The sequence below is a fragment of the Bactrocera latifrons genome, unplaced genomic scaffold, assembly GCF_001853355.1.
Source record: "Bactrocera latifrons isolate USDA-ARS-PBARC rearing strain unplaced genomic scaffold, ASM185335v1 scaffold_19, whole genome shotgun sequence".
NCBI classification, from domain to species: Eukaryota; Metazoa; Arthropoda; class Insecta; order Diptera; family Tephritidae; genus Bactrocera; species Bactrocera latifrons.
Genome location: NW_017535407.1, coordinates 1,831,893 through 1,847,884, shown reverse-complemented (window position 1 = coordinate 1,847,884; position 15,992 = coordinate 1,831,893). Strand labels below are relative to the sequence as shown.

The window sequence follows — 15,992 nt, the reverse complement described above, 5'->3', positions numbered from 1 at the left end:
TTTTTTTGGAAAAATTGTGGTAGTTTTCCATTATATTGAGATGCTTTAGTATACGGAGTCAGGAACTAAACTTATAGTAGATAACAGTTGATTATTGACAGCTGTCTTAAATTATGATTATTGACAGCTGTCATGAATTATGATTATGAAGTCTATTTAAAACATCAAACTTTTGTGATTTAGGGCCGTTTTCTCAATGTCAATTTGGGAATGTGTTGGTTTCCGACTATCCTCTATAAAGCTTCTATCTTATGATAGCTGAGCCAAAGTAACCGATATAGATACGGATTTATATACATTCAGGGAAATTTTTCTCAGAAGAAGTATTCGAGTTTTATTTTTCAATACAACAACAGGCATTTCTTATTACTTTAAAAACTATAAAAAAAAACTTTATAAATCTACTCTCCTCTACATAACTTTTCAAAGGCTTATGTGACAAAACCGCCATATTTTTCTATGAGCCAGTATATCAAATTTTCTGTTCTTTAAAAGCTCAATACTTACATGTACACATCACCATGATGAAACGGAACACAACTTGTACAGTAATAGGATAGCTTTGGGCTACACCGCATGATTCCTTCATCGGTTTCCAGATGATCTTAATCAGGATGAAGAATTGTATGGGATAACCGAAGAAAACGCCCAGCGCAGCGACGATTTTGACAACCTGTGACATGCTGAAATGACAAAAAACGAAACGAAGAACATAAATTAATACGACTTTAGAGTAAACCCCTGTCCACCACCACCACTCTTTCTCTCTCTCTCTCTCTCTACTTACACTTCTTCTGCATTCAAATTCAACGTTATGCTGCCATCAACATCCTCACCCCAACGCATGTAACCAATGAAACCGGTGAATATGAAAATTGTCGTTACCATTCCCATGGTCACATTTAAAACACCAAAAGTACTCGTAAAGTTTTCAGGATTACGCATTTTATTGCGTAACGGTAGTATAAGCGCAATGCCTTCGAAGGCGAAAAGCGCTGTGCCAAAGAACAATGCCATCTGTGTACCGTTGGTGATGTAGTGACGCTCGCTTATGGCCGGCATGGGGCCTTGCAACGCGATTACCAGCGTGGCTAGAAGACCGAAGAGTAGCGACAAGTTGGCCAACATCGAAACGGGTGAGATGTATTTCAAATTGGTGAGTAACGAAGGCAACATGGCCGGCAGCAATGTGATTGCCATTGTGGTGGTTTGACTAATTTCGATGCCGTTTTGTTGCAGTACCTATGGGGGTGCGAGTGTAGAGAAATTTGTTGTTACAAAAAAAGTTTATACTTTAAGTTATTTTATTTAATCTTATGATGGAAAAAACTGGCAAAACCTTCTGTATAAACTTTTCTTAAAAGAAACTCGAAGAACTTATCGACATTCGAAGGGTCATGCCATTCTCAGGAGGTCTACTGAATCGAAAAGTAGTCTAATTTATATTCAAATTGTTATCAAAACAGATTTTTCGGAGACTATTAAAAGAGTGTTTGAATGGTTTTAAGTTAGAAACATGTACCACTGTGCCTTATAGTGTTTGAAAAATCACCAATAGTTTTTATAAGGCAGACACAATAGTTGAAAAGCAAATATGTAGAAACCGTTCGCTCGACAGTCGGGTCTACGTAACTGGAATGGACCCGGATTTTAACCGGCCATGGACTGTCAACTTGGCATAAACTCTGCCGCTACAACAACAAATGGAAACTTAAAAGTTTGGACGCGATCTCAGCTAAAACCTATGGCTCACTTTCAAGCACTAACCCTTTCGCCCTACATAAGAACACTTACTCACCTGATGCAGATTCTCCGTAATGAAAACGAAATATATCGAACAGAAGCCGAATTGTGTTACACACAGAAAAGTCTCCACAATTGTACGCATTAATTTGGACAATTTTCGCACAGGCGGTGGCCCATATTCAAAGACCTTTTCCACCGTATCCGGATAATCGAAGAAGTCCACACCGGGTGTCTTACCCACGACCATGATCGAACTGTCAATCAGCAGACGCTCACAGTGCACGCAAATAACCGCCAGAATGGGCAACAGCACAGTAGCACCGACCAGACCGCCATTCTTGAAGGCATCACCCATAGCGAAGAGGCCAGCGCCGACGCTACCTTTGAAAAGATGTGTCGCAGTCTCCATTTTACTGCAATAAAATGTTATATGGAATGGTGAGTGGTCTCAAATTAAATAACGGTTGCTAGAAGGTACAAAAATATCTCTGTAATACAATATTGCTTATAAGTACCTTGTGCGGTTTGTCTGCATGCCGCCACTACCCTCAAGATCCGCTGCGTTCGCCTTGGCGTTCTTGCCATTTCGCACCTCCAGTGTTACGCCCATGTTTTGTTACTTTTCTATAATACTGTATGTCGAGTTACTACACTTATTTCTTGTAATCTTATCTTATTTCACTTAGAATTGTGAATTATTATTTTTTTCTATAATTTCTGCCTTCAACAATCTTATTCTTGTTTCAATTGCGCTGTTGGAATTGAGGAATTCTTGTGCTCACGTGTTTATCTTGTTATTGCGGTCTTTTACACTTGTCTGGAATTTCACTAGTTTACTTTGACAGCGCTTTGAGTGTGTAACGGTTAAAAAAAGTTAAGTCCACTGCAGTAAGAAAGAAGAATATTGTTTGAGTTTAATCGCATTCGTGCTTGAGTAATTTTCCAAGAAATGAGTATTAATACTGTAATTATTAGTTTGGTATATAAATAATTGCAGCTGATGAGTATTCTCAAAAGAATTCTTAATGATATTTAATTAGTTGATAAACCAGTTCAAATAATATATACATAGGATCCAAAGGTTTAATTTTTTATAGAATACGAAACGAGTACTTGCTACAGGTTCACTTTGTTGTAAACAGAGAATCGTCAAGTATTTAAATTCGGTCTGAATTGGGAAAGATTACCATTTCGTTTTTAAACTGTCCACCTAGCAACGGTACTCTGATCACTTGTTCAGTTTAGCTTAATATACTTAGATAGATAGGGAGAAAACCAGATAGATGAAGATTGCACCGTTTACCTCTCCTAAATCATAAAGACTCACCTCGCCCAGCATATCCAATGTACTGCTAGATACTAGTGAGGCCTGTATGGAAATCTTGATCTCGGGGCCTTTATCTTTCATCTGCAGACTGCTATGCAGTCAATATGCTGGTATTCTGGAGCTTCAGGCTCCCTGTCGCAGAACCGGAATTTTATATAAGTGCTTTTTCAGCTTGCAGTGGTCAGTATAGAATGCGACAAGTAGCCTGAGTTTTTCCTTTGGGAGATTGATTACATAGTATTTAAGCCTGCTGAAGTTATAACCCCCCACGCATTGCGCATGCCTTGGATTTTTTTCCAATACCTCTCCGGAGCAGCTCCTTTATGATATGATTACCCACCAAGATGAAGCGTTCAGGTCCTACCTGGCTATATCTTTGTGACCAGGTCAGATGAGATGCACTTGGTAACGTTCCGCTAGACTACTCAACCGTTCCCTACACTCCTGCACCAGTAGCGATTTTATCTCATAGACGGATATTACTTCAAGTGCCGCTTGACTGTCACTGAGTATGACTATGCATCCGCTGTGATAGTTCCGTTGGAGGTTTATCTCTACGCACCGACTTCTGCTTGAAAAAATGCTGCGAAAACTTCCCATTCTGCACTAATTCCCTCCGACGTTTTCGAGTACCACTTGATTGCACTATCCCTAAGCAGTGGCTTGGAGAGAGTGAATTCATCCCATTCACCTTTGCTGCTAAGCGTAAACTTGAACATCTTGGTGAAGTTCAACCTTTTGGTAATGCTGTCACTTCAGAGAAGAGCCAATAATATTAAGCCACTTAATTATTTCATGCTCGGGGATGAGACTACCTTACCTCTGTCACACCCTTTTGCTGTCATTTGGAGCAGTGTGTTTTTGGCTACCTGACCGATTACTAGGTGAAGTGGTGTGAGCTCTAAAATTATTTAGCGACTGTCATTTTCAGCTGGAAGGTTGCACAATAAGGACATAACTTTGTCAGACAATGACAAGCTACCGAGCATATTTAGTTATTATAAATGATTCTTCGTGCTGTCAGACAATTATGAGAAGACTTTCTCCGAGATGCTGCAGTAACAAGGCTGTGATTTTAGCTGACTTCTATTTTTGTTAATTGGTTAAAAATGGAGGCGCCAGAAAGTAGACGGCCATCATTATGCTCTTTGTTTTCCCGAGTGTTAACTAGTTAAGCCTTATCCAGCAAATACCTGTTAACTTTTCCATCCCATCTCCACACTATATCTAAAGTTGGTTCATTAGAGGTCATGAAAAGATAGCATTCGCAAGACTAAGGTCCCAGCGTCTCTTCTTCGTCAAAGCAGATACACTCAGCCGAATCCACTTCACTAATTTTTTGAAGGTGGGATCTTAGAGGTAGGTGGCTTATGATGACTCCTAAAATGTAAATAACTTCTCTCTTGTTTAAAAGTCGAAGCTACACCTAAGTACCTTTGGAACATGCCCTGTGTTGCTAGTGTTCTAAGACCTGAGGAGGAGGAGGAAAAAATACCTTCTTAGCCAACAATAAACCTATCTAAGACCATTACCAAGTTTTGAAAAAGTCAAGACCGCCATTACCTAGCTTTGTGAAATAATGAAGTGGCTTTCAAAATATATGTTTGTATAGATTTAACATTCATTAAAGCTCTAATAAGATTTATCGAGCTCAAAGCATAAAAAGGAGACCTAAACCTAACCTCAAAAGACCAGCCAGAGAGTGTTACAAAAAAGTAAGAACCCAAGCATTAATTAAAATCTTCAAAGTAATGAAAAGGCTTTGAACCAAAGCTTTTCCACATTAATTTCTTATACGATACTTAGCATTTTATAGTTATACTAACCGATAAATTACTCGATAAATTAGAAAGCTTTTATTGTAAGAAAAAAAGAAAGTCTGTTAAGACCTCATATACTGGAAATCGAAAGTAAAAGCGTAGATCCATTATATCCGTACAAATTAAATTGCTTCAACTTTGTCTCACGAATTCACCAAGGTATATTCTACGTACTACACTTAAGTGAAAATTATTGCACTAACCATATACCACTAACAGATTGTAAATCAAAAATCGACTTTCCAAGGTAGTCATTTAGATAAAATGCATTTGTTTCTATAATTTCTGAACTATCTAAACAACCAGACAAGTTCTACATTAACGGTACACGTTTACTACCCACAATATTCATAAATAACTTGAATATGACAATTATCACACAGTTATGTACCAAGAAATATCCTAATGACATGCTTCCCTATCAGCACCGGTTCTGACAATTGATTGACACAACAACGTGGTCGTATATTATCGACTTAATGCGACTGACTAAGCGATAACACGAAGGTAAAGCACCTCTCGCGCTATCTCAACACTTACTATTTATTTACATATGTAGAAGTATGTAAATATGTGTTTTTTACATTCACTTTCGATTTCAATGATTAATTGCACACTAATCAGCATTCATATATTTTAATTAAAATAATTTATTTTCCACACTACCGCCTTGTGACTGCACTGCTCTGCTGATCTTCCTGCCTTTTAGCCATTCATAAATTTCGCTCTTCTTCTTCTCTTTAGATAAAAAAATACTCTATAAATTTACATTTCGTGAAAAAAATTATGAATGAATGAGTAAATAATGCACTTGTTTCTTTTTCTGTTCGATTGTGAGCAAATTTATGAAAGACAAATTCGTTAAACTTACACTATGGAACATTTTTTCGATTATTGTCTGGGGGGTGAGAAATTCCAAGTCAGGGTGATGGTACTAGGTCAGTATAGTAAAACCCTCAAAGGGTTTGGCGTTCGTATGAGTAGGTTTAGTGGAGCATACAAAGAGGGTCTATTCTGGATAAGTAGTAGTTTAACATGTATCCAGAACGAAGCTGCGCAAGGGTCACTCGTCTGCAATGGGAAGGAGTCGTTGAAGGCGTTAATGGCTCCACTGTGAATGTGAAGTTCTTGTTGTTGCGTTCGAATTCTGGTCAGCGTATTTTTTGATGTCGGCGATGTAGTTGAGGAATGACCTCTTAATGCTCCTAGGAGGCGGTTTCGATCCAAGCAGGTGAATCTGCATTGATTTCTGCGAAATCACCCCAGTAGGAACTGCTCGAATAGGAGTTCATAATGATCCTTAACTGAGAGCATATGGGGCTCACTATGCAGGTGTTTGATAGGAGACATCAAGAGGCATCCTTTCGTAGTTCGGATTGCAGTGTTCTGACAGCTCTCGAGCTTCCTCGTCTGTATTTTAATGCATCCAGGCGACCATATTTCTTCCACATCAGACTATTATAACATATAGTTGAGATACCGATTTGAATTTTTTTTCTTGTTTTTTTTTTTTTTTTGGGGGGGAACCGCTGACTATAGCATGTAGTTGCCATACAAACTGCATTCTTAAAATCAATTGTTAGTATGAAAACGTTTATATAATATTTAGAAGGGTATTCTAGCTTTAGTGAAACCGAAGTCAATATTTTTGCTTGTTTATTTATAAAAATTGGTAGATTTTTGAAAAAAAATAAAATAAAATAAAAATTACACTTATAATATTATATAGTTAATGTTTGTGTACAAATAAAAAAATATTCGTTTTTTGTCCGTATTTTAAGAACAATTTTTTGCAGATAAGAATGCATATAATAGACGTACCAAAAATTTATTAATTTCCTTTTTCACATGCAAGTGCATGAATTGCATTTTAGTAAGTGCCAAAATACTTCTTTATTTACCACACATGTTAAAATGTATAATTGGAGAGTCATAAAATGGTATTTGGATCTCTGTATGGAAAAAATACAGGTGTTCCGAAAAATTTTGTTCTTTAAGAAAAGTCTTGAATATGCAAATGTGCGTGAACAGAAGCAAGACAAAGCATTTGAGATGCGATCAAGACCCAGAAAATTGGCTGCCAATAGAAGTCAAGAGACTTTGAAAGACGATCTTGCATGTCAGAAATGTTGCTTGAACAAATCGAAGTCAGGTTTGAATTGGATTGTGACTGGTGACGGAAAATGGATCCATTACGAGCAATCTAAATGCATGTTTATTTTGTGAAAAAGCAGAAAGTGAATTCGGTAAGTGAAATTATTGAAGAAAGAAGTTCCATTAAATTTTGTGTGCGCAATCAAATTTCTATTGCCGAAAGGTTCAAAATGTTGAAAAAGACCTTCTGTGATAATTGTTTGTGGCGAGCAAGGCTTTTTGATTGTTACAAATTATTCAAGGAGCCATCAAGATCTACTGATGACCAACGCGTCACAAAAATAAAGGAATTGGTGCTCGAGAGTCTACGATGAACAGTCAGAGATCTTATTAGCATCGTTGGAATATCGGTAGGATTAGTGAAAACCATTGTGAGAGACCATTTGGGCCTAAGAAAAAGAAAACAAGATTGGTTTCAAAATTACTCAGTTTTTTTTTTTTTTTTTTGAAAAACAGCGTTTACGTCCTTGAAGCAATGCATTCTGATTGCCATTATGTCAAGAAAAATATTATTACTGTCGATGAGTCTTGGATCTATGCTTACCACCCGGAAACAGACAATCAATCGGCCAAATATCATGGCAAAGTTGAGTCGAAGCCGAAAAAAGTTGTCAGTTGATACTTCGACGATTATCGAAATGTGGCGTCCTGACACTTATCACAACCAGGTATAAAGAAAAAACAGTCGGCTGGCTAGTTGGTCAAGTCGTAAAGTAGTTTTTACTTAACTTGTTGATTTACATATAGTGATATCCGTATCAACAGAGCTCAGAAGAACTCACGTATTGCAGTAGGTGCTCAACCGTTAGATTTAGTAATGAAGTAATTAAATTAGCAATAAATTTACCCTGTTTCCCATGAAGTACGTGTACGCGTAATGTTATAAAACTTTAGTGTAGTGTAGTTCAGTATGGGTGATCAAAATCGTTAAAAAATAATATGCAAGTGATTGAAACGCTTTCAATAAACGTGATGCAAATAAAAATTTTCTGAACTTGAATAATCAGTATATTGAGGGGAATTTTCATGTTAGATAATTCACTAGCAATGAAAAAAAATTAATTTCACATAATTATTTTAATGCGATTCCATTTGCAAATAGAACTTAGCCAGTAAGGTTGCAAATACTGTCAGTTGTCAACATTTCTTTCGTGTCGGATTCGAGGAAAGGTTTAACATACATTATATGATATGATAGGATATGATAGGATATACGTTCTCTGGTTCAGATGCTCTTATTCCTTCTGTCACCCAAGAAATTAACGCGGTAAGAAAATCTGTCTCATTGGCACCTTTGTAATGAACCCAAGATGCTCCGTACACATAAGAAAATTAAATTCTTCTTCTGAATCATTATAAAAGTATAATCTATCAGTAATCAACCGCAAAATTTAGCGTTAATCAATTATTTTGCTGATATACATTTTTAACGAAATTTACTATATATATTTTTTTAAATCTCTTAACCAGCAAAAGCTCCGAAACCTCTCTACAATAATTCCTGAGTACTGATATAAAAACCAAAAATTAATTAAATTCTATTTAATATAAATTAGTTAAAATTAGTAAACAAATCACTTCAAATAATTTGATATATAAATCAAACGTTTATCACCCACTTAATTGTCTAAACAAACAAATTAACTCTAATTCATATTGTCGAACAACACCATTAAGTGTCCAATCGCTTGCAGGAAGATAAGTCTCACTATTTACTCACTTTTTTTTTATAGACCGCAACCAATTACAGTCAGAATTTTCACAGTAAATCAAAGGTTTTCGCAAATTGAACGAAATTAGTATATGGTGGGTAATTACGTCGGAATAACGTCAGAAATTCGTGTCTCTAAGAGTACTGCAACGTAAAAAAAGTTTAAATAAACAAAAAGAAAAAAATGCAACATCACTCTCTAAAATCAACATCCGGCTGTTATTATCGCTAACTACTATGCAAATATATATGTATATTTTTTATGTTTATAGGTGTTTTCCGTCCTGCCCGTTTCTGTCTAACATTTGTTTATTAAGAATATTTACTTTTTTCTACAAACATAAATTTTAGTCTTTATTTTAAGTATATTTAACACTTAATGCTGAGATTAGCTCAAGTGCTTGCGTTTGTTGTTGGTATGCTGCAATTTGGGAACCATGAATGAAAGTCGAAAACAGGAAATAGAGTGGTCTGCAAATGCTCTCTTGAGATTTAACCAAGTAGAAATCAAAATCTTTTTTTTTCTTAATATTTTTTACTTAAAGGGGACTCCATTTTGACTGGTTTTTGGATGAAATGGCAGCTCCTGAATCTATTCAGCTTGGTCTTCGTCGAAAACGCGGCCCCATCGCTGAGCAAAACTTGTCTCGAAATCGTCGGATCTGCTTGGAAATTTTCAAGAGTCCATCGAACGAAGCAATGTCACTTGGGCAAGTCCAGCAGCTTCAGTTCTTGCGTAATGCTGTATTTTGTACGTTTCCATTTTAATATCTCGATGTAAACAGCGCCAAATCGTTTCATATGTCAGTCCGAATTGCTGCGCACGGCGCCCTCTCTATATTTTGGTTGTCTATTCGGTTGAATATTATTCAAAAACAAGAAAAAATGTAAACTTCGGCTGCACCGAAGCTAATATACTCTTCACAGGTGCATTTCTTTTAGTTACTATGGTTCCAGTTTGTATGGCAGCTATATGCTATAGTAATCCGATCTGAACAATTCTTTCGGAGATGATATTATTACCTGAAGCAGTAATCCATGACAAATTTCGTGCAGTTACCCCGACAAATGTGAAAGTTTTCCATACAAGAACTTGATTCAAATTCAATTTGTATGACAGCTATATGTTATAATGGTCAGATATCGGCAATTCCGACAAATTAGCAGCTTCTTAAAGAGAAAATGACGTTTGCAAAATTTCAAAATGATATTTTAAAAACTGAGTAACTACTTCGTGTATATAGTATACAGACGGACAAACCAGACGGGCGGTCATGGTCACAGTCGGTCATGGCTAAATCGACTCAGCTCGACATACTGATCATTTATATATGTATATACATTATATGGTCTCCGACGCTTCCTTCTGGGTGATACAAACTTCGTGACAAACTTAATATACCCTGTTCAGGTTGTAGTGAATGCTGGAACTTGAATGATGGTGTTGCGAATAGTACGCTAAGTAAGACGTTTATGTTGACCATAAGTTGAGTGAAGCGCGCGAAAAACATTCTTTACAGAACATGAAAGTTGAACGATTTGTAAACGTTGTTCAGTAGTAACTTTACCATGATGAAATGCCAAACAGAACTGAATAAAAATAACATAACAGCTTGACACGACTCAAAAAAACCAGAACTCGATCTCTTTAAAGGGGCCAGTAAGCAGTGCCAAGGTTAATAATCTTATCCGAAATCGAAGGAAAAAAAAAACTCATTCGATAAGATTTGCACGAATTTGAAGTGGTTTCGGAAATCAGCGACATAAGTAAGTACAAGCCTGTCAAATAAATATTATCACAAATTGGTCGGTTCATAAACAACCAACAGGAAATATGTCAATACGTGACGTATTTAACTAAACATTAACACTTTGATATCAAATTAAGGCAATTACAGTGTTGCTAACGCTAAGGTAGTACAAAAACAAAAATGTTTAATGAACCATAATTGAAAGTGATCGTAGATACCAACGATCGTCATTGATTTATACGTTATTTGTCAAAATCCTTATGAGAGAGAGAGGGAGAGGAAGTTGTTATCAACTACTCAACTATATATGTATGTATATTATATTGACGTAATGATCGAAAGAGTTCCAAGGACCGCTACACAGAAAATTTTCCATTCAAAAAACAATAAACAAAAAAAAAAAAACAAATCACATCAAAAAATAAATTAAAAAAAACGAAACAGTGAAGTTTAGAGAAGTTCACTAATAAATGGCACACATTTGTGGTATAATAATACATATGTAAATATAATATAAGATTGACAGCTACTTTGAGCGTCTACAAAATTCTTGTCTGGCAGAAGTAAATACAAATTTCCATACATACATATATATTATTGTATGTATATACTCTTAGGGTGCCCGCAGAGTGGACGCTCAAAGGCGAGACGAGCGTAAATGCGCGTGCTGCGTAAATGGGATCACCCTTAGACAGTATTTTGGCGACTACTTCTTTGTTGTGATAAGAATATTTATATTTTCATATTTGCGAAAATTGTGATAGCATCTTAAATATATAACAAAATCAATGTCAAGATATTATTTGTTGAGTCTGAATTGCAAAATAAAAAAATATATACATACATATGTCTGCTTTTGTACATAATAAGGAAAAAAATCGAGCAAGTACTTTTGCAATATAAAATGTATTAGTTTTAATTAATTTTTTTTTTTTTTCGAAAATCCAACTGTGAAATCTTGTAGCTTATACCTTATAAGATTGAATGAAAAATGTTATAAACAATTGATATATGTATGAGAAAAATGTAGACAAATTCCATATTTTTACTTTTAAGAAACTTACATTTTAGAACTAATATTAATTTGGCCAGGAAGCTCAATTTCGAAAACTAACGAAATCTAAGTTCGAAAAACGCAAAAGTTAGAGCTAATATCAATTTGGGTAGAGCGATCAATTTCGAAAATTCTAAGAAAAATATTTCGATTATGGAGGCTAACTTCGAAAACCGAAAAAGTTAGAACTAATATCAATTTGGCCAGAAAGCTCAATTTCGAAAATTCGAAAAATATTTCGATTATGGCGGCTAACTTCGAAAAACTATTTTCTTTAAAGTGTAGTCAACAGTGTTATGGACGTCTTCATTTTGTAATCTTAACCAGTTCTCAAGAGATGAGTTGAAACATGATTCATGAAAGTATTTTGGAACAAAGCAATGAGTTTTGTATGTGAACCGAAAAGTTTTTTAAAATTATATAATTAAACTTTTTTTAAATTAAGTTTCCACTGTTGAAAAAGGATAAATGAAAATATTACCAAAACTGATGGAAACTTTAGGTATTTAAAACTATCTAGAATTACCTTAATTTTAAAATCCATTGCTAAATCGTTGCAAATTTCTAATAATCTTGCAAAAGATATTGGCGAAGTCTTCATTTGAGACATATTCTTCAACAAAAATCCTTAGAGGAAGACTTAAAAATGATTAATTTATGCTCCATTATCATTATTAGAACATTTGGGAGTTTCCAAAAGTAAAAATATTCCAAATTTTTTATCCTGCCCAATATGGTATTAGTTTCGTAGCCGATTTACTATCGATATTAATTAAAATTATTTTTACTGTGGATTTCTGTTTAAGAATCTTTTAACGCTATTTATTTCTGAATTATTTGACAGGGTTTTTAATAAGAACGATATGATTTATTTAAATAAAAAAAATACTTGTCAAATGATTTTTTATTTAACGTGAAGTACAATCGATACAATTAAATTCTGAATATAACATCATTCAAATGGCCTGCACCACTTCTTTTACAGGAAAAAATTCGATGAACGCAGTTTTCGATTAAATCCACTAAATCAAGTCGTATGTTATGATAGTCAATATTGAAATTTCTTGAAAAAACTTTGAAAAAACTCTTTTATATTGCAAAGGACTAATTACCCCAAAAACCCACACAAGAAGTAATTATGGTGTTAAATTATAACTTCTTGGAGGCCATTCCAAATCATAATTTCTTGAAATAATCAAATCTCCAAACTTTTCTAGCAATAATTCGGTTGTTGCATGGGCTGTGTGGCATGTAGCCCCCTTTTGTTCGAAACAAATGTTGTCAAGATCAACTTCTTCCAATTGCGGCCATAATAAGTTGAGTATCATCGATCTATACCGTTCTCCATTGACAGCACCGGTACCACCAGCTTCATTTCGAAAGAAGTACGAACCGATAATTCCACCACACCAAACTGTCAATTTCAGTGAATGTAATGGTTGTTTATGAATAATTCGTGGATTTTCCTTGCACCAGAATGGACAGTTTCGTTTCTATATCGCACCATTCAGATGAAAGTCAGCCGAATCGGAGAAGATGATTTTCTTAAAAAAATCGTTATCATTTGCAAGTTGTTCAAAGGCAAAGTCACAACGTTTACGGTGGTAAGATGGTTTTAGTACTTGAGTGAGAATAATTTTATACGGATGCAAGCTTAAGTCTTTTATCAAAATCCGCCAGTTTATAGTTTGAGGTACGGTTGTGTCCCGGTTGTGGTCTGAGTCTTGATAAGTCTTGGAATCGGAAAATTGCGTTCTTCACCCACACTTGCCAGAACGGCAGCAATATTTTCATTACTTCGAGCGGTATATTGTCTTATTGGCACTAGATCATTATGTAAAGAAAATGTTCGCTCGAAATGTTCAACAATTTGTTGAAAAGCGAGCACAGCTCTCCATTGACAGTGACACATAGAAAAGGTGGACATTATTACGTCCATAAAATGGCAAAAACGCTCAAATAGTTGATATTGGTTAACGATTATTTTGATTATAAAATTGTAAACATTAATAAGTACTACAATGAAAAAAAAAAAAAATACAGATGATGACGTATTACGAATGACCGAAACGTCATTTGTCATCATCTCATATCATCAATCATATCATGCTATAATTCGTTTTCTACTTAAAAACATAAATAAAAATAATTAAAAAATTTCAAAAATGTATTTTTTTTCGCAACTTCCAACTACCGAATATACTAGTATTTCTGAAATTTCATAAAATATATGAGATAATATTTTAAATATCTAGCCACTTTTATTTTAATGGCTGTATCTATAATATAATATCAATAATAAAAATTAAATATTTTGCGTTTTATTTACAATTTCCGGGTACTTTTTTGTCAACATATATTTAAACCTAAAGGACAATAATGACTCAGTGGTTTCTTAAATGGAGCTCTATAAAGTTTTAGTAGTTTTGCATACCGACACTTTATATTAAAAAAATAAAATATGTGCTTAATTATTTAATTATTGCATATTATATAATAAAACAACTGCTGTAAATGTTATATATCCTCACTTAAAATGCAAAATAACGTAAAACCACTTTTGATAAGCTTACAGCCGTTGGAAACACGATATAACAGAAAGACACTCTTAATGAAAAAGTTTTGGGTTTTGGTTATAAAATGGTTACATATCGGTTATACTATATATTGGTTATATCTGTGAGCGGAAGCTTGAAAATTTTTTCTGATCGTTAGCATTTTTTTGAAGAAACGTTGTTTTGCATTTTAGATGGCGATATATACATATTTCTCCTAACTGTTTACCTTAAATAAGAATTGGACACGAACAAGCCATAACCAACAGTAGCCTTGAAAGTATTGAAAGCAACAGAAAAATATTCATTTACAACGAGTTTTTACACATTTTATAAAAAAAAAAAATGTTTTCTTTGTGTAAAATGCAACTTGGGCCTCATGCTAAAAACAACAACAAACATCAATATTATTATTATTCAGCTGTTTACCTGCTTCAGTTGCTTTTGCACAGCTGCTCCGTTTAATTAATTGAGCAAATAATTCCACCAGATTCGGCAATTAGCATAACAGACATGTTCTATTGCACACGTTCATACAGACACATGCACGCAAATGTTGTGACAAGTTCAATAAACGCGTTAAATTTGGCAACTGATTTGCAAACAAAATTGCACCGAAAATACACAACAACACACACGACAAATAAGGAGTTTGACCATAAACGTTTTTGTTGTATTTGTATTTGAATTGTGGTTTGAAAAAATATTTTCAATTGATTTTCGTATTTTTTTGATAACTTGTTTTATTTTTATTTGCACCTTTTAATTAACTTAATTACTTTTGATTAACTTATTCTTTTGTCACTCGGAGTTTTTTTTTTTTGTTTTGCTTGTGAACAGTTATTGTTTCAATTCACAGTTGTGCGTTAATTTTCGGAAAATTTCAAGTTGTTCGCGCCTCTAAGCACGAGCCGTAACTGAACCGCACCAGAGCTGTGCGCGCTCATATTTATATACATACATACAAACGTACAAACGTACATACAAGCGTGTGCATTTAGTCAAAAGCGTCGCATGCGTTCCGAAGTGACTCAAAGGCGACTGCGCCGCTGCGACACGATTGCAAAATAACTCAAAACAAACTCAATTCCAAAGAACAATAATGAAAAGCTATAATAATTATTATAAAAACTGTCTCAATGCGCGCTGATAACACGTTGATTACTAAGTGATAGCAATGGTATACTAATGGCGGGTGGAAGGGGAGGCACGCATGTGTGTGTGTGTTCGTGCGAAGGTGCTGTCGGCGCGCCAATAAGCCATCCATCTGCAGAAGATTTGCAAACTGCGAAACTATTTTTTTCTTCTGCAAAAATTAAGTATTATAATTGACCATGCCTGTATGTACATATGTGTGTCTGTGTGTGTTTATTTACATTCCTGCCTTTGATTTATGCAAAGTGGTGTGTGGCTCAGCCAGTGCGTGTGTGAGTATGTTTGTTCTGCATGTGCGAAAGCAGGCGATCGTGACCGATATACTTATGTACATATATTTTACATATATGTTTGTAAATAAACGCACGCGTTGCACACGAGCTGAGAAAGTGCGCGAACGGAATTCGCCACAAATAAATTAAATGCTGTGAAAATACCATTTAGATAAAACTAAAATAGAGTTTGGGAAATAAATATTAATATTATAAATTAGTAGAAATCACAAAAAAAAGATTTTATATAATATTTTTATTGTCTTATAAAGTTTGAGTATGTGTGTAGTATAAAATAATTATTTTCTCTGGTTTCTATAAAATTAAAAAATAAATGAAATTTTTATTTTAGAACCACCAATTAGTGTAGCTACATGTTAAAAAGCATAATTATTTTATTCAATTAAAAAAGTTGAAATTAACTTAATTTTTTTTATTGTAAATAAG

General features: G+C 34.6%; 1 protein-coding gene across 1 annotated transcript in view; it reads right to left on the bottom strand.

Moving 5' to 3' along the window:
* Positions 1-14,936, bottom strand: part of LOC108967570 (proton-coupled amino acid transporter 4) — a 17,894-nt gene extending 2,958 nt beyond the window's left edge. The window contains exons 1-5 of the mRNA XM_018931082.1: positions 14,548-14,936; positions 2,262-2,629; positions 1,799-2,159; positions 788-1,242; positions 508-683 (exon numbers count right to left, since the gene is read on the bottom strand). Coding sequence (XP_018786627.1) covers positions 508-683; positions 788-1,242; positions 1,799-2,159; positions 2,262-2,356 — 1,087 coding nt within the window. The 5' untranslated portion in view covers positions 2,357-2,629; positions 14,548-14,936. The remainder of the gene's footprint in view (positions 1-507; positions 684-787; positions 1,243-1,798; positions 2,160-2,261; positions 2,630-14,547) is intronic.
* Between the last annotated feature and the right edge of the window lie 1,056 nt (positions 14,937-15,992).